At 33.8% G+C, this 19,956-nt stretch overlaps 1 protein-coding gene across 1 annotated transcript; it reads left to right on the top strand.

Annotated features, from left to right (window-relative positions):
* Nucleotides 1-1,936: 1,936 nt before the first annotated feature.
* LOC123720260 (xanthine dehydrogenase 2-like) lies at nucleotides 1,937-15,525 on the top strand. Its single transcript, XM_045676800.1, is given in 11 exon segments — nucleotides 1,937-1,960; nucleotides 3,413-3,520; nucleotides 3,938-4,095; nucleotides 4,184-4,346; nucleotides 4,957-5,022; nucleotides 5,569-5,628; nucleotides 7,471-7,577; nucleotides 8,112-8,258; nucleotides 14,627-14,820; nucleotides 14,823-14,985; nucleotides 15,495-15,525. Coding segments are annotated over 11 exon segments (1,221 nt in total).
* Nucleotides 15,526-19,956: the final 4,431 nt, after the last annotated feature.

Consider the following 19,956-nt stretch of genomic DNA (forward strand, 5'->3'; position numbering starts at 1 on the left):
TTTAACAAACCTATTAACCGCGATACCACTTCCATTATACAGACAATGCTCTAAATGATGTAGTTAATTAAACTTAAAACTTAGATCTGAAAATGGTTTAACTTGTATACGTTTAAATAGCAATTACAGAAATTACGTTGTCTCTGGCCCTTTGACGTTTTTGTCGCAAAAACAAGAAAATGGCGGGTTGTGTCGAATCACAGTTTGCATTCTGGTAGACATTCATATCTTATTAGATTGTGAAATTTACAAAAAAGAAATACTTGGAAAGGACAGATGATAAATAGTTATAATAAATATTACAAGTATTATGTTTAAATAAGAATTCATTAATTATTAAGTATATAGCTATAGAGTATGGACATGGAGTTTTGGACATCATAGAATAAGCATGTTGTAAGAATTTATGAGCCTATTAATTATGCTATTTATGTAATACGTTAGTAAAATACACTGATTTCGATATACGGTTATGGTAATTAGAATAATTAATAATTTTAATGTAATGTGGTGAAACCAATCGTTAAACAGTCACAATTACGTTAAAATGGATAGGATAACGTTTCGCGTAAATGGAAAAGCTTGTTCAGGTAAACTTAATGTAATTTTAAGAGTAGTTATAGTTAATAGTATCAGGTACGAAAATTAATGTCCATTTAGTTAACGACTGATCTGAGGAAGCATAGGTTTAGGTGAGAGACCTGTTTAAGGGTAAGATTCAGAGTCGACATTTGGCGCCAAGTGTAACTATTATTATATGTAATGTCGAACACTTGATGGTCATCTACCATAGATACCGATTGTATCTATGGTTAAAATATTTAAATCTTCAAAACAGCTTTAATAGACTTCAGAAGTTAGCTCTTAATGAACTGAGTGTTTATATTCTATAATGTATATGCACTTCAATCTATTGCGTTGTACACTTGCTTCGTCTTTGAGGTACTGAGTAAGTATTAGTAGGGAGTAGTTCATATATTTATTTATAATTAATTACAATAGAATCAGAACATAATTAGTACATAAAATTAGTCCTGGAAGTCTCCGCTGTACTTTAGCAATATTTTCGCAAGCTCTATAGATATTCCAACAGTGCCTATTTATATGTCGTACTCGCACGAGAGTTTAATGCTCTACCCTATTTATTTAACATTTGGCTAATCCAGACGTTAACATACGGAAGTGAATGTTGAGTGTGACAGAGAAAGAATGAGAGTAGAATAAATGCCGTGGAAGTGAGAGCGTTAAGAAGTATGTATGGTGTAACATCGCTTGCATCATAGTAGGGGAGCCCACGATGCTAAATGCGGATTTTCTCAAGCCTCATAGAGACCTATTAAGTTGCTGAATGTTATGTAATGTATACCTTTTTAAGCGTGGGGTATAACCCCATTCTTTCAATGAAAAGACGGATTTTCAATGAAATGTAAAACAAAAACTGTGCCATGGATATACTCGAGCGCGTCCGATATTGATAGAATCCATGTCCTACGTATTTTTGCATAGTTAATATTAAACATTAATTCACATAAGTAATATTTGAATAACAAAATAAACCAAAGCGTTAGACAAACATTGGAAATAATATCATGATACGAAAAAGTTGGGTTATCAGTGGGGAATATAGGCAACATGCAGCTGCACTATTAAACTTTTTTGAGGATATTTATTAGTTTGGCTAGTAGAAATGAATTCAAAATAAAAAATAATTCAGTCACGCTTGAGAATGTCGAGATGACGTGATGACGTTTTTTTAACAACTTTACAGCACTCCCCTTTCCTTACATCACATGCAAATTGTCTGCCACGCCCTAGTAAATCTCGAAATCCCCGCTTGAGTTACTGTCGATGGTGAAGTCGGCTAGGCTTTGCTGTACATTCCTGAACCAAATCCAGGAGAAGTTACCCATAAACAACGAGCATTCATGGGGATGTAATGAGAGTTCACCAAGCGAGACAGGTATGTTAGGGCCGTGGTAAGGAGACCGATGCTCTGTGCCTACCTCTTCGGGAAAAGGCGTGATGATAAAAATAAAACAAATGAGTAAATAAATTCATAACTTCGTTGCAATAAATCAGAACAATTAGAAAAATTAAAGTAAATAATAAGGAGGGCAAGAGGCGGCCTTATCTCTTTCGAGCGATATCTTACCAGGAACCATTGTAAGTTAAAATAATATTATTAATAGTGCAAAATGCACTACTTGCCCCTACTTTATGCGCATAAGATAAGATATATAATAGCTTCTACCTAAATATTAGAACACAATAAACAATTAAAATATATTGTTACGTGTTAGGGGATCGGATAGAAAATGCCGTAGATTTCTTCAAGGGTTTATTTCTTGATAAATCGATGAGGAATGTATTGGCACAACTTACTCGCAGAAATGCACTTATTACACGCAAAAATAGTCACTAATTACTTAATTATGCATACTAGACACAGTACTTTATCACTGCACTTTATCGCTTCGGTGTTTATCTCTTGATATCACATTCGAAACTAAATAATCGCGTTTCAGCTCGCTGATATATCCCTGGGAATAATCTCAAACAATATTAGAGAACGCTCTAGGCGGGATTGCTACTGAGTAGCAATTGCACAGTTTTAGATCGTCCGTCCTTTTGTATCTTTCGCTCATTGCTCTGTCCTTGTCGTAAAGCGTTCTAGAGTGCTCAGTCTAGCATCGAGAAGGTACTGATCTTCCGTCTCTCTCGCGGATCATTTCGTCCTTGTCCCACACCTAGAAAACTCGGTCTAGAATATCCGTCAAAGCGGTATAACTATGCCTGAAAATGGGTCTCCTGAAAACTGCAACACTCGACTCGACACATGTTCTGAAACGGCCTGAAAAAATGTTTCAGCTTCCTGAAAACTAGGGTAACATTATGCAAATTACAATTTTCTAATAGGTGTCCTGAAACGGTCAGAAATCATATTTTAGCCTGTTGAAAGATCTTTAAGTAGTACAAAATCTAGAAATATTGCAGTCGTAATGTAGACAATCAAAAAGGACTCATGGATCATGATAATTTATAAATGACGCTTGGGATACGATGTGGACTGGTGTACAGAGAGACAGTAGAGAAGGAGATAAGCGGATAGAGATCATAAAGGACAATAATGAAATTATTCGGCTAATCTATGAAAACATGGTGAACCTTGGTCACCATACCAATAAACTAGAAACATATTATGAAGTTACATTTTTACTATTTTTTCATCCGTTTAAAGACCAATTCAATCATAATATATAATTACTATATTATGATTTTATCAAATATATATAAATTATTTACAATAAATTAAACATAATTTATGTTATAATATACATAATAATTAAGTAATAATTTCAGCGGGTTCTGAAGTGGATTCAGATGAAAGTCTGAATGATGTTCTACGAATCAGGCTGAATCTTCGCGGTACCAAATATATGTACAAGGTTGTGGCGCTTGCATTGTGGCTGTCACCGCTCCTGACCATGATGGACACAAACGGACATTTGCGGTTAATTCGGTATGGTTAAATCACATTTCGTCTCACATTATGACAAAAATGTTCACAATTTAGAACGATATTTTGTCGATAATATACGTGAACCGAAAAAACACACTAAAGTCGCTGTTGTGTAATTTTGTGAAGCAATTTTCTTTCTTTTGTGTGAAAAAATCTTCTCTATGGTGGAGTTAATCGTCCATTTAGTTTTCGTATTAATTCATATAAGTTGAAACGATCACATAAAGCGAACGTTTTTAATGATTTTAACTACGGTAATATTAAATAAAGCAATAAATTTTCTGTAATAATTTCATTTCAAAAGCATCTTATATACGTAGATTTTACTAAGTATTTTTGTCGTACTAAATTTCATAAATGAAATATAGATTGATTTTGATTTTGTCACCCAAAATAATCCCTTAAAACTATTTACAGTGCCTAACGAGTATACTGTCTAGTCAAGATTGGGAAATAACGACCACCGAAGGATTAGGTGACAGACAGGGTTATCATCCTATTCAGCGTACCCTAGCAGAGCACAATGGCAGCCAATGTGGGTATTGGACGCCCGGGTGGGTGATGAATATGTACAGGTGAGTTATGATAATCCAAGTAATAGAGAGAATAATAAGTAATTATTGCATATCGACTTGTGGTTTTTAATTGGGTTGATTTTTACAGTTTACTTGAAACAAACAATTATAATCTAACTCAGTATGAAATCGAGAATTCGTTTGGTAATAACAACTGCAGATGCACTGGTTATAGACAAATTTTATATGCGTCTATAACATTCGCCAAAGACGCACCAAAACCCAACCTAATCGACATAGAGGAACTAACTGTATGCAAAAACACAGAAAAATGTGAAAAACAATGCAAAGATTGGTGTTTTGTTTCAAACAAGTATCGAAAAACCAAAAAAGACACATTTAAAAGATGATAAAATGATGTCTTTCGAAAGGAAGGAGTCGTATTTGCTTGTGAATGGGAACACTGGAAGAGAACACTTAAAACTTTTAATTTAATTTTACAAAAATTATGAACCACCAATAAAAGTTATTTTGTAATATATACCTTACGTTATATGTTATTAAAACATCAGTGCCTGCATAAAAATGCACGAATTTAAAATATATGAATATTTGAAACAATAAAAGACATTACATAGGAAAAAGATATTTATTCAATTCGCTTATGCCTTTAGCAATACATGAAGATGATATCACTCACAATGAAGTATGTGTAGAGAGCAAATGTTTCTATTATTTATTAATTCATAAATAAATATTCCATAGGTGCTATTTACATATTTGAGTTTCCACGCGTACTTATTGATATAAGTACAATTGAAGAGCTTGGAACTCATTACTTGGATCAGATTTTAGCCATCGGGGCTGGCATCGCGCTTACAGATTTGATGGAGATATTAAAAAATGGCTGAAACTTATGAGTATTTTTCTTATTTGCAAAAACTCTGTAACCATTTGGATTTAGTAGCGCATATACCTGTGAGAAATGTAAGAATGATTAAAATTTTTATTAATGTAATAATAGTTATTATTACCTTATCTTTATGGAGCAAAAACCGCCTCATTTCCAAAATAGGAATTAAAGCATATTAAAACTATGTTTTACTGTTATTATTATTGCTATTCTTAATAATATTATAGGTGTTATACTAATGTTACCAATAAAGTACTGCGTTGAGGATAAGAAATATTACTAGATTTGGAAGACGTGGCCTTTGACTTTGTCATACTAACCTTATTACACGACAACCCTGTTACAAAATCCAGATTTTCAATAACGTTTCGGTAACAAATAGTTTTTTTGTTACGAATTTTTAACTGTCTGTTGAAGGAAGGCAAAGGGATAACGATTTGTCAGTTCTTATAGCGCCGTAAATATTTCATTATTTTGATAATGCATGATTATTTTATTTCTAAATATTTTTAAGCTTAGTTTATTATTATTGAATGTTTGTTCTATCGTAGAATAAAATACTTTTTTCTATCCAGTTAAAATACGAGGTTTTCAATAATGTATATTTTCTATTGTCTCAGGTGGGATCGATCGCTGGAAACCTGATGCCTAAGAAAAGAGATGCGACTTTTGCATCCGATGTTTTTTTTTTATTATTTGAAGCTATTATGACAATGGGTATTTATCTTATATCATTAACAGACACGGAACTATGAAATATATTATTTTATTATATATAAATTGGTACACAATGGTACAATATCAGATTGTCACACAGACGATTTTTTATTTAATTAATTCAGATATGTTTATTTAAAAGAGTCTAAACATGCACCATAGCTGTACTAGGACCGGGTTAAAGAATACCTTGTTTAGAAACGTCCATACGAAGCCATTCTGTCACCTATTAAGACCGCCGCGCGATATGTAGGGAGCGCTGAAAAACGACAATAAAGACGGAATATTCTGCCGGTCGTTATCAGGTGCTCATGCGCAACCTACGCCAATACAAAGGATACTGCACCTTTTATCTATTGTTCATCACTTGATACGTCGTGTCCTCATTTCAGTGACCAAAACCGTCTTAGCCGTGTTTGAGACAGACGATATAGTGGGAGGACTTTAAATGCTATGATTTTTTTCAGTTTGCGCAGATAGTATTCTAGACGTGACCCCTCAAGAGTTCATGTTCATTGACATGAAAGGGAAAATTATTACGCAAATAGAGATTCCGCCACTCGCCAAACATTCTAAATTTTTGGCGTTTATAACCTATCTACTTTTTTTAAATTTTTATACGCTAATATTATAAAGAGGAAAACTACAGGACTGATTTAAAAAATTCTTTCACCATTAGAATCCTACATGATCCCTGATGACATTGGCTATAGAATATATTTAACAACGATAGGGAACCGAATGAACCGTGTGAAAATATACAACTATATCAAGGATGTATTTTGCAAAAGAATGTTTAACTATAATTTAAGTAAAACTATTGTAATGCGGCATGCATTGCCGCCCTCGGTCCGTTGACAACACTTTGTATAAAACAAACATACTCCAAAGTCGCTTAAGCTTTTCTGAACGGATCGGGTATTCTTTTACGGTCCATTCGTTTGATCAATATACCCCAGCCAACTGAGTCCATATATAACAAAACAGTTACACAGAAAAATCTTTGCCCATTTATTAATACTCCAGTTTTACATTGATTACGAAATCTATATTAGGTACTACCTATATAGTGGAATTATATAAAATTTCATTAATAATTGGCCACCATACAAAAGAAATCATATTTTTCGTTAACTTCTTCCAAGGTTATACCAAGATCACAAAACGCCATAGCCCAAGTACACGCAGCATTTTTGTATGAGTTAGACCCAGTACAGGAGCAAAGGGTCATATCAGCCCGACTCGTTTTTGGCGATCTATCAGGACCCTTCACTCATGCGTACAGTACTAAAAATTATCTGAAAGAGTTATTCAAAAATCACGTGTTACAATCAGCTTTATCCCTTCATAACGATGAAATTGTGCTTGAGGAAATAAAGAGAATGCAAACACCGGAATTCCGAAAGAAAGCGGCATTAGGATTGTTTTATAAGGTAAGGTATGATATTGGATATGAAGCTAGTTTATGTATAAATAGATGTTTTTAGTATATCTAATTATATTTATACATTGTTTTTTTATATTATACATCTTCTAACAACACGGATATTTAAATGAACTTATTATATCTTTTTCTGTGATGTAGTAGTTGAAGCATGAAGTAAGTACAGCATTTGCTGGAGTTTTAGCCTAGGTTATAAATATAATTAATCCTTACAGGGCTTATTGGCAATCATTCGCGAAGAATTATTAAACCCAAGATATCTATCAGGGGCAATAGACCTTCGTTAAAATAAGCCTCTTTCTAAAGGAAAAGAGGTGTATGACACTAACCCAATATTGTGGCCTTTTAATGAATGCCTAAGGTCGAAGCTCTCATACAGTGTTCTGGAGAAGTAAATGATGTTAAATCAATGCGGAAAGAAGTGTATTGTGCGTTTGTAACCTCCAAAATCTTTAGCGGAGATATTGAGCATATAGATCCTGCGCCTGCTCTTTTAAGACATATTTTATATATGTACTCTGTTCACACTTGACGTTTTCCAATTCCAAAGAGGAGGAGGTTCGACATTGGTCAAAATGTTGATAACTCTAAGAAGCCTTAAAGAATATTTGAAAAATTCTTTAACTTGTCATTTGAAACGAAATGCATGTATTTTGACTTTTATTACATTTAGAGAATTTGTTTTTGAAAAACACAATTTAGTCGAAGTCGAATCGATTGTCGACCGAGGAAGACGTAGCCTAGCAACATCTCTTTTTGTACATTTTATAGTCGGTTATAGGTTGTTAAAAATCATTGTAAAAAAGATTTTACCTACTATTTCACTTTTCGTTTTAGTAATTATATAAAAGTGATTCGATATAGACAAGTAATTTGAAAATTAATGCATTACCAGTTTCATACTCTTCTGGAAAATTTAATACACACTTATGTCTAGAAACTTCCTGGCGTCGTAGCCTTCTTCACAGCAAAATAAATTCCTGGAACAAATTCGTTTGTAAGCGAGACCATACGGTCATTTGTTCTTGAAAAAATATCGCATGGAAAAATCGAATACTTTGACCAACCAATAGCAATAATAGTTGCAGAAACGAAAAAACTTGCACAAAGAGCGGCTACTCTTGTTAGAGTCACTTGTTATCGACCAAAGTAGGTAAGCTTCGACAAGAGACGTAGATAAGGCGGACTTGCGGCAAAAATGTCTGTTTTGTAAATTTTTTAAACTACATTTTTATGTAATGATATTTAATGTTCTTATTTCGTGATGGGTTCAACGGATTGAATAAGATTCAGTGCTGGCCTAGCAACGCCGGCAACGGTTGCAATATTAATAATATGTAATTAAATAAGAAATCTCTTCCGTATATTTTATATTATTCTTATAAATTTTATATTATATGCTGTTAAGACAAAATGTCCCTAGTTATGTTAAGCATTCGTGAAAGTTGATTTAATTCAAAACTATACCAATAGTTAATGTGTAAATGTTGTATAGAATTTCATGTGTAAAAGTTCTTTAGTTATTTATTCTTTTAAATATGCTGTATAGAAAAATTTATTACCACGAGATAATTTTTCTAAAGTCAACGTGACAATCCCTCGTTGTGGTGGGGCATATGGCTGTAAAATAACTAGAGCTGCACTTGTGTCAACTGCCTGTCCTATGGTTACATATTTGTTAAACCGACCTTGCCGATGCGTGATGGATATACAGGCGAATCATTCGCAAAAGATCGCCTGCCCATTTGGAATACGAGGTAAACTAGTAATACAAGGAAATGCATATTTTCGAAATATTTCTTAGAGACTTTGATAATTTCTAATCAATAATATAATAAAATGGCATATTATTTAACGAATAAATTTATTTTACAATCCATTTATATCTGTTAAAGAAATTCTAACTCTGTATTCGTCAACCGCTGAGATTCGTAGCCGTAGCCGAAGAGATTCTAATTACATTCCCAAACAGGTCCTGATTGTAACTTGCAAGGAAGTGTGGCCGTCCTAAGGAAACCTGTCGTCCTATAGTTGCAGATGTAGCAAAGAGAGTCGGGGAGACTTGGAACGAGGCTCAAGACCGAACGTGGTGAGGACTCACTGTGGACCCTCTGCCGCATTTTGGGATCATAGGACATCAAGTCAAAACTTATTCGCGTAAACCAAAGATAATCACATTAAAATTTGTATTTCTTTATTCCCAGGTCGGTGTAAACAAATCGGGTGTAATTCAATACTTAATCTATGATATATTTATATTCAAATACAGGGTAATTGCGAACTCAAATAGTCGCAACCCTTCTGCTATCTGGCATTAGGAACTGCTACCTCACTCGGGACTTTAGTGTGTATATAGTTACAACCGATACACATAGAAATACTTACACATGAAGTCCTGCTAGGAAGATACTACAATAATTTATCTACCAACTATGACGTCTCAATTAACGGGATAATATTTATGGTCTATACGGAGATCGGTTCGAGTTCTAGAAAAAATATTCGAGCAGATGGATTGTTTTTAAAATAGCGATAGAGTTTTATTTTAATTCAAATTGTGTGATGAAATATAGATTATGATATATTTTAAATAAAAATACATTTGTTATTTTGAGTAGGGTATAAGTCTATAAAGGAAAACGTTAATTTAATTTAAAAAATACTTGGATTACAGGTTGCCTTGAAGGTATATGTATGACAGAGCATGTGTTAGAAAGAATATCCTATGAATTAGATATCGATAGGTGGAAAAAACGAGGCCTTCGTGTAGCTGTAATGAGTTGGCCTTGTTCAGATGAAGTACACTACCAAATCTTCATATCCATATATTATGGTGACGGCAGCCTGATAATATAGTACAAGATGTAGGGACAAGTATTTATCCGGAAATTGATATGGGGCAGGTAAGTAAAATAATAAAAGAATGGCGCTACAACCTTTTTAGGTCTAGGCCTCAGATTCTGTATCTGTTTCATGATCATTTGTTAATCAAATAGGCAAGTAGGTGATCAGACTTCTGTGCCTGACGCACGCCGTCGACTTTGGGTCTAAGACTGGCCGGTTTTCTCACGATGTTTTCCTTCACCGTTCGAGCTAATGTTAAATGCGCACATAGAAAGAAAATCCATTGGTGCACAGCCGGGGATCGAACCTACGATCTCAGAGATGAGAGCCGCTCGCTGAAATCACTAGGCCAACACTGCTCCAAAGTTGTGTAATTTAAAGTAAAAGTAAAATAATAAGTTGTGTAATTTAAAACGAATCTTTTCGATAACTGCTTCATTTACTGATAATTAAAAACATTTTTGAGCCAATTTCAAGTTTTAACTTCTTTGCTTTAAATCTAGTAGTAGTTGGAACTATTTTTAAACAACAAATAATTTTACAATTTTACTGCATATAATTGAAGCTCAGAAATCTATCGGGTACACATAGTGCCTTACCACAAAAAGAATTCAACTATTATAGATTGAAGAGGCTTTCATTATGGGTACTGGCTACTGGACATCAGAGCACATTATCTATCTATAAGGAAACGGTTCAAATACTAACAGATCGTACCTGGACGTACCACATTCCACAGGTAAAGGATATTCCTATAGATTTCAGGATACAAATTTGAGAGCCACGAACCCGATGGTACGCTGGGATCCGGAAATTTTTTTTCGACGTTTCGCGTGCTTCTTTAGTCACCGTGACCACGCACGCTGAAAGGCACGTGGTCATGCCACTAGTATGCAACGAGCGCGTATGCCTGGTCAGGCCCCAAGCATCTTCAGCACAATTCGTGGATATGCCCAAGCACAACTTCCTCCACATATGGTTGTGAAAATGAAGTAACTTTTACAATTATATCCACTGACCGTTTTATTGCTTTCTTCAATTTTTTATTGATTTAATTATTTAGTTAATATAGTGAAATCAGAATTCTTTACTTTCCAGTCATAATTATAATCTATCATCATGGATAGAATTACGTTTAGCATAAATGGTGAGGCTTGCTCTGGTAAGATAAAATATCGAATAGAAATGGTTATACTGTTAAACTAATAAGTTTTTAGAAGTCACAATTTACTTAAAATAATTTCCTTTTTGTATCAGGCGAATACGAACTCATTTTTATGGAACATATTTACACGTTATATTATTAAACGATTTCAAAAAACAAAGTCTAGTTCCAGGCATCCAATTTATGTATCTGTTTCGTTAAAAATAATCTTAGTTGCAAATTTTTTTTAAACGGATATTCATCTACATATATGTTCTTGATGTGTTACGGTTTTTACAGCATGCTTCGAATGAACTGAATTGTATGTAAGAAGTTATTGCAATTTAATATGCGTTATTATAAAACTTAAAACTAATTACTTGAAAACAATGATTACAGTTTTAGCTTTATTGACTATTTTAATTAATTTCAATTGGATCTGAAGTGGATTCAGATGAAATTCGAATGATTTCCTACGCTGATGCGGAAGAATCTTCGCGGAATTATATTATATATGTGCAAAGAGGATGGTTGTGGTGTCTGTATTGTGGCTGTCACCGCTCCTGATCGTAATGCACATAAACGGACATGTTCCGTTAATTCTGTAAGAAAACATATTCTTATCAGCTATAAAAATGTGTTAATGCTTTTTGTCTGCCTAGAATCAAAAATAATTCTAAACTATTATTTAAAAAAATACATGACTCCTTCAAATGTATACGTGCATCAAGTGCAGATAGACATATTTCATCTACCAATATAGGTCATTCCCGTTTACAGGGATACGGCACTGAATTTTTGCACGCCCGGGTGGGTGATGAATTATGATAATCCAAGTAATAGAGAGAATAATAAGTTATTATTGCATATCGACTTATGGTTTTTAATTGGGTTGATTTTTACAGTCTAGTTTAGAAGCAAACAATTATAATCTAACTCAGTATGAAATCGGGATTTCATTTGGTAGTAACAACTGCAGATGCACTAGTTACAGACCAATTTTAAATGCGTATAAAACATTCGCCAAAGACGCACCAAAACCCAACTTAATTGACATCGAGGAGCTAACTGTATGCAAAAACAAAGAAAAATGTGAAAAACTATGTAAAGATTGGAAATCTTGTTTCCCCACATACGAATGTTAAAAAGATACATTTAAAAGATGGTTAAATATGGTACAGAGTTAACGATATAAGTGAATTTTTTTATGTCTTTCAAAAGGAAGGGGTCGAATCGTATATGTTTGTTAATTGTGCGGGAACACTGGAAGAGGTGAGTAACTAATTTTCAATAAAATTAAATGAAAATATAATTTATTAATACAGGTAGCTTAATGTACACTTATACGTCAGTAAATGAATTAAGTTATAAATTTAAAATAATAATTACATTTACTGTCAGTTCTCAAATCAAGGGCGTAGAATGTTAAAGCAAATATTATTGTAAATAAATAGAAAATAAATATATAAGAAAACTGAACTCTATCAGCAAGGCGCGGTGGAATAGGAGCAAGCACTTAAATTACTGTGAGAACAACACGCAAAAACGAAGTATGTAAGTGAATCAAGGCGAAACATAATAATAAATTTTGCGCTACAATGAAAATACACTTAATTTTTACCTAATTTAGAAACTTTGGAATACAATACATATTTATATATATATTAGGTGCCATTTACATATTTGAGTTTCCACGCGTACTTATTGATATAAGTGCAGTGGAAGAGCTTAGAATTCATTACTTAGACCAGAATTTAGTTATCAGGGCTGGTACTGAAACTTATGAGGAGCTTTCATATTTACCAAAGCTTTACGACCATTTGGATCTAGTTGCGCATATACCAGTAAGAAATTTAAGTAAAGTTTTCATAGTTATTTCTTCGAAATTCAAAGGTTGAGGTTTTCGATAATATGTTTTCTATCTTAATAATTTACCTCTACTTCAAATAAATAACGTCAAAACAATGATGTTGGAATGGTTATAAAATAATATTGTGTTACAGGTAGGTTCCATTGCAGGAAATCTAATGTTTAATAAACGCGATCCTACCTTTCAATCGGATGATTTTTTACTACTTGAAGCAATTGTATCTATTATGACCCTACGTAACAATTATTTAGGTAAATTAAAACTGCTATTGTAATTAATGAACGCCTCAATTTCCTGTAATTGTATTTTTTTTGAAGTATTAAATGTTGCTTTCAACAAATTACTTCATATTTTTTTCAGTTAGCTCAGATGGTTTAATGCACTTATCTCCTCCATGCAGCATTTTTGTATGAGTTAGATCCAGTACAGAAGCAAACTTTCAAATCAGCCCGACTCGTTTTTGGTCTATCAGGACCCTTCACTCGTGCATACAGTACTGAAAATTATCTGAAGAGACAAAATTTATTCGAAAATCACGTGTTACAATCAGCTTTATCCATTCTTAACGATGAAATTGTGGTTGAGGAAATAAAGGGAATGCAAAAACCGGAATTTCGTAAAAAAGCAGCATTAGGTCTATTTTATAAGTACATTTTTTAGTTATAATTGAATTAATGTTTATTAATAATATTCATGATAGTGTTATTTATGTATATTTTACTATGCCAGAAACCTAATCGAGGACCATGGAAACACAGAGCTGTGTGACGAAGCCAAGCGATGATTCCTTTGATGACTTAGCTGCTTCTCAATTCACTGATATGATACATCGGTTTCGGCTTTATGCATCGAACAAAGTAGGTATGTTAGAGGAGTTAGTCGGAAAGCCATAACAACACTTATGACTTTCGCCTTCATGACAACAATTATCAAAATGGCCCGGTCCTATAATCCTTTAACTAATTTAGCTTATTTTTGCTTAGACTTCAACCAAAATACTTTTCAAATTAATAGCTGAGATTCTAGAGTCAATGTGACAATACCGAGATGTGGCGGTGTATATGGATCTAAAATAACAAGAGTTGGACTTGTGGCAACTGCTAGTTTAGATTTATTATGAATATTCAAGAAAATATACGAATCGTCGGAAAAAGATTACCCGCCCATGTGCAGTATGAGGTAATAACAATATATGGATATCTACACGCCTATTGATACTACTACTACTCTATTAAATTATCTCATATCGCAATACGTGCTGGATCACAAAAGTAAACCACTTTATACATAATTTGCATGTATTGAAAATAATCAGTATAGTTTGTCTAGACTCGATTATCCAAAATGAAACAATTGTGTAATATTGTTTTCTCTAAATTGCTTATGTTCAAATTTTTATCTTTCTTTAGGTAGGTGTAAACAGATATGGTGTAATTCAGTACTTAAACTATGACGTGTACTCAGATACAGGATTTGGGCAATCTGAACTTGTTTCATCTCCAATGCTGCTACAATCACCTCACATGGGATTTTAGTGTGTAAAGAATACAACTAATACACATAGCAGTTATGCAAGAAGTCCAGGTCAAATAAGAAATAAAAAAATTGGTAAACAATGCCCTTATTTACATTACATTTACAAATTTAACTTATTTTAAGAAGTCTTCAAGGTATGACAGAGTATGTGTTAGAAAGAATATCTTACGAATTAGATATAGTCCCGCTAGAAGTATGCCTCAATAACCTCAATCCGGAATGTATAGATGTTAAAGACATACTGGAAACATTATTAAAAAATAGTGAATACATAGAACGAAAGAAAGAAGTTATGAAATTCAATTCTGAAAACAGATGGAAAAAAGAGGTCTTCGTGCAGCAATCATGAGTAGGCCTGCTCCAGATCAAGTAGATTATCACATCTACCTATCAATTTATCATGGAGATGGCAGTGTAAAGCATAGCGGTGTAGAAATCGGCCAAGGCATTAACACAAAAATAAAACAAACCATTGCCATTGTGTTAAAAATTCCTATGGACAAAATAAAAACAAAATCAGTTGATGTTGCATCAGCCCCGAATACCTATTGTGCTAGCAGTCGAACAACTCTAACTGTGCTAACAGTCGATTTTAGATTTTCATATACTGAATAATAAAATTTATTTACCGATTACTTATTCCGGTTTAAAAGCGGTTGCAGAGCCAGCGACGTGTTAAGCCGTTTCGGTAGCGTTTGCTTTAAAAGCGGCACTAGCCACTTCTAGAGAAGAATCCGGCTCCCCAAAGAATCAATGGTTGGTAAGTCTAAAAACTTGTTAGATGATGATTATCTAAATTTAAGCAACACAAGTACAATACTATCCAAGCAAGAGTTATACCTTTTATTAAATGGAAAAAAAAATCAAGTAAAATTACCAATCATCAATAAAACAAAAACAAACTAATTGATAATACTATCAACGGATGAAGTGGTCGTCCGTTGATAAAAATTATAATGTTTATAAAATAAACATTTTTTTTTCATTTCAGAGGGACCTTACACGTTAGAAGCAAATGTTAAGCGCCAATGTAAATTTAGAGGAGTTTCAATTAAGATAGATTTCTTGCATGTTATATAAAATTTTAATGAAACTTATTAATAAATTCATAAACTTTCTGAATCATAAAAAAACTTTAGTTTTTTACCCTTTAGGGTAGGCTAAAACTAAGTAAAGGGCTTACTCGGAGCGTACCACTCAAGAAAGCTAGCTACGCAGTTGTGAGAAATTTGACTATATCATTCTCGGGCGGTTAACAATAGAATCAGGTCTTGAACATATTGTCGTGTCTCCCCAGTTCCTTCAAAAAGTTAACTAAATAGGTACGCGCTGTTTTATCATATTGACTGATCTGTCCATAATATCCTAAACACATGTTGACAAATGTATTCGGTATGCTTCAATTATAAAAGTTTCAATAGATTTAGTTTTAAGAATATATCGACATATTTACAATACAATAAAATTTGTTCTACAATTTTTACGAATTAGAATTAGATTGCACGATTTTGTTGATAAAGTATCCTTAAGTTAGATAAAAAGGTAATGTCTTCTAATTATACTCTCACGATCTTATGTGAGTAATTTTATTCGCCTTTCACAATTGTATGGCAATCGTTGCGTTTATGGACACGAATTAAATTAAAAGACATAGTACTTATTGTAGTCTGTCTAGTTGGTAAATATTTGTTATTGTTATCTAACATATATATAAACCATTTTATTTAATTTTAATAATGCATAAAAACTTATACTTCGATGATAAATCCTAAATATAAACGAGCATAAGCATTTTTTGAAAATAAAAACATTGATATTTGAGTAAAACGGAACCAAATTACCATGCAGATTGCTAAATTTGACATGAACTAGAACATGTATTTTATATAGTCCTAATTCCAAATCTCTAATTCTAAATTTTTAATGTTAGCCAGTAAAAGTATCCTTAAAATATTCAGAAATCACCATTAGTTTACTAAACAATTAATTAATTATTTAGAATCTCAAGCTTCATATAATAATAATTAAAAATGGTTATATGGATAACAAATGTAAATTTTATGTTGTAGCATTTCTTCGCTATTTTACGATATTTAATCGTTGAACGAGGCAAGCACTAGATCTGGGATCATTAGTACTATCTACCAGGCGACAAATTAAATATTTAATTAGCGCCTGTGCATTTGACCTCCACAGCACAAGATCATCTACTCTTTTAAAGAACAAAATCTCTTTGCTTTTACAGCCCAAAAATAGACAATTTTTTTAATACTTAACCATATAATAGGCTTATTTGATTAACTTTTTTTTTAATTTTGGAGTTATCAGACGATTTATACATATAATTAATAATTCTTAATTATAGGTTCATATAGACTACCCTGTCTGGTACCTTAGTTTTTTTTGTGCAATTAAGTCATTCATCAAGCTTGTCCAGATTTCATTTGTTGACCAACTGCTGACACGACTCACGTGTGTTCCAAAATGTAATAGCTGAAGGTGCGCAATACACCAACAGCTCACTTAAATAATACCATGTATGTGTGAATAGTATTTAAGATGTTGCCTTTGAACAATAAATCAGATTTTAATATTGCTCTGTCGTATTCATTTCTCCCTTCCTCTCAAAACTTCACTTCGAAGACAACTTCAAGCCCTTAATTATCGTGGTGAGCCTGCCCGATAGCTTTGAGATAATCCCAACACCTCGAACATTTGATTCTACCCGTACTCCGTCTGTTACCTTAGATCTCTTGGTGCTGACATCCCATACTTATTTGCACTATATTTGCCACATTAAGTCCATCCGCGGACCCCGGCACCGAATCTCGAATCTCTGTAGCCGAACCTTGAATAAGCAAGTTCCTGACTCATTTCACCAGCGTATGCCAGGGTGCGTCGGTATGTACCCAGGATTTTAACGGTGCAGGCCGCCTCGCATACCACGAAAACTCTTTTGTGTTCTCGATATACTCTAGAAAATAGTCTTAAACATAATTTAGGTTTTTACTCCAAATTTATTTCTAAAAACATATTTATAGTATCATACTTCATATAAACTTATAGTTAAATTCTAATGAGTATACATGCAAAAAAGCGTGGTACAAATATGAACTATTTAATCCTAATTAAAAGATATTGCAACTGAATCACAATGTCCGATCATGCAACGAACCACATTTTGTATTCGTGTCTCTTTGCGTCAATCGGTCTACGTAACTCAAAACAATATTTATCAATCAATAATTACTGTTAATAGGTCATTAGAATCAAATTAGATTGACATTCCACATTGAACGTGCGAGAATTCTCTGAATAATGATAATAAATCACATATTGAAAAGTCAAATTACATAACGAATAATGTAATTTATACGTTTTTATAAACGCAAGTACTTTAGTAACTCTGTTGGTTAAGTTATAGTATTCAAACATTAGAAAGAATGCATTAGTTTCTATGTTCTTATGGTGCGTCTTGTTTCGTAGATTTCAAGTAGGATTCTATCAAAGCCACTCCTTATTAGTCGTAATACCCTAGTCTACTAATCTAACCTAACATAATGTATTCATGATTTTCACACACACTTTTGTCCGAAACTGGAATTGGAATCAGCAGAGGAAAACCAAATAGTTAAATCACTTTTTAAAGCTGGGTACTGACCAATGTTACGAGGTGTAATGTAACATGATACACAGCGAGCATTCGTGCAGCCCGTAGGTAGTGTTACGGGGAAACCAGCGGCTCGTTTGTCGGTCTGAGTGCTCCACCCGGCTGTCGGTTTTTTGGCAAATCTTTTGAGTGTTACGTGGTTCTGTCAGTACGCTGTAAAAAGTTGTCACCACCACAAGCGAACAAAATGGTGTGGGACAAAGAAAAAGTTAGTTTTGACGTGACAACGTCTTATAATTCGATGGAGCCGGCTGCACGTACGAAAAAACATGACTCATGCGGCGTTACCTCGCTCTGAGGCGTTCCGTTTAAGGCTTGAAGTTCAAGTGAGAGCGCGGAACACGCGACAAAGCGGCACAATCAGCCTCCGCGTTTGGCAGCGTTCGACATCTGTAATTTTGATTTCCATTTACCTGCTTCTCCATACAAAATATCTATCAACCAAATATTTCCTTTGAAAAATGCAACCATTCTATCAGTATTTTCTTATGACGTTGTCACCGACTTACTGTCAGTAAACCGACTTTACAGACTACCGATTCTTAGTTTAGTAGAATCGGGATCTAGGATCTTAATACAACCTCGCTGTCGGATATCTTGCCTGAGAGTGGGTGCCGAATATGGAGAGTTCAAACGAGCAGGATACGCCGATTTTAGAACACAGCGAAACATTGTAGCACAACAACACATGTAATGTAACATTCGCATCGGGCGTGTTACGCATCGAGTTCTAAAATTGGCGTAACATGCTCGTCAAAACTCTGTGCTCCGCTTTCGCCGCCAGTTTTCACAAGATGGCCGGCAGCGAGGATGTGTTGATATCTTTCATCCTACCTAATTATTGTTTCATTCAAATTAAGAAGAAAACGTTACTGGACATCAAACTTGTTTAAAAACAGAGGCGTATGTGGTGGTTTGTCATTGGTTGCAATATTGAAAAAACCAAATGATTACTGCACAGTATAAAAACTTTGTACGCATGTCTCTGTTCGTTTTTAAAGAACTGTTGAATTTAATTGGTCCAAAAGTACTTAAGCAAGACCCAAATTATAGAAAAGCAATTAGGGTGATCACTCGCGACGTGCGACTCGTACTGACTGAACCGCGTAACAGTCAAAGGATTCGCCGAATAACCGACAGCCAGGTGGAGCACGCAAAGCGAGCATCGAGGCGCTCGTTGCTCGCTTTGAGTGCGCTGGGGCCCCGTAACACGACGTACTGACTGCACGATTGCTCGCTGTGTAACATGCTACATTACACGTTGTAACGTTGGGTAGTAACCCCCTTTAGAACTCAAGTTCAGAACTCAGCTTAAGAGTTTCTCCTATTTATAGGTATAGGCTTAATATTAAAGGCCCGTTAAGGTAACTAATATTTTATTATTATTTTGTCTTTTGTTTTCTCTCGATATAATATTTGAAAACAAACGAAATCATATAGTGATATTGGAAGTTGTAAACAGATTAATAAATAATATTAAAATATAATAATTACTTACGCAAGTGGACGATAGCCTCTCCGAGGTTACCTCGTGAAGGCAAAACTGATGTTATCATGTCTGTCTATATTTCTGTCTGTTTGGAGTTGTGTTTTCGCTGAAATGACTATATGTATTCAGCTCGTTTTACATATATATAACATTCGATTAGTTTAAAAAAAGTGTTTGTTATTTTTCATACGTTTACTGGTTGTGATAAGGTTTTTTTTTAAATTTCTCTCGTATATGGCCCGCAATAATGGTGCGCAGATAACGTCGTGATTTAACAGTTTTATTAATCAACTA

Source organism: Pieris brassicae, chromosome 2 (assembly GCF_905147105.1).
Source record: "Pieris brassicae chromosome 2, ilPieBrab1.1, whole genome shotgun sequence".
Lineage (NCBI taxonomy): Eukaryota > Metazoa > Arthropoda > Insecta > Lepidoptera > Pieridae > Pieris > Pieris brassicae.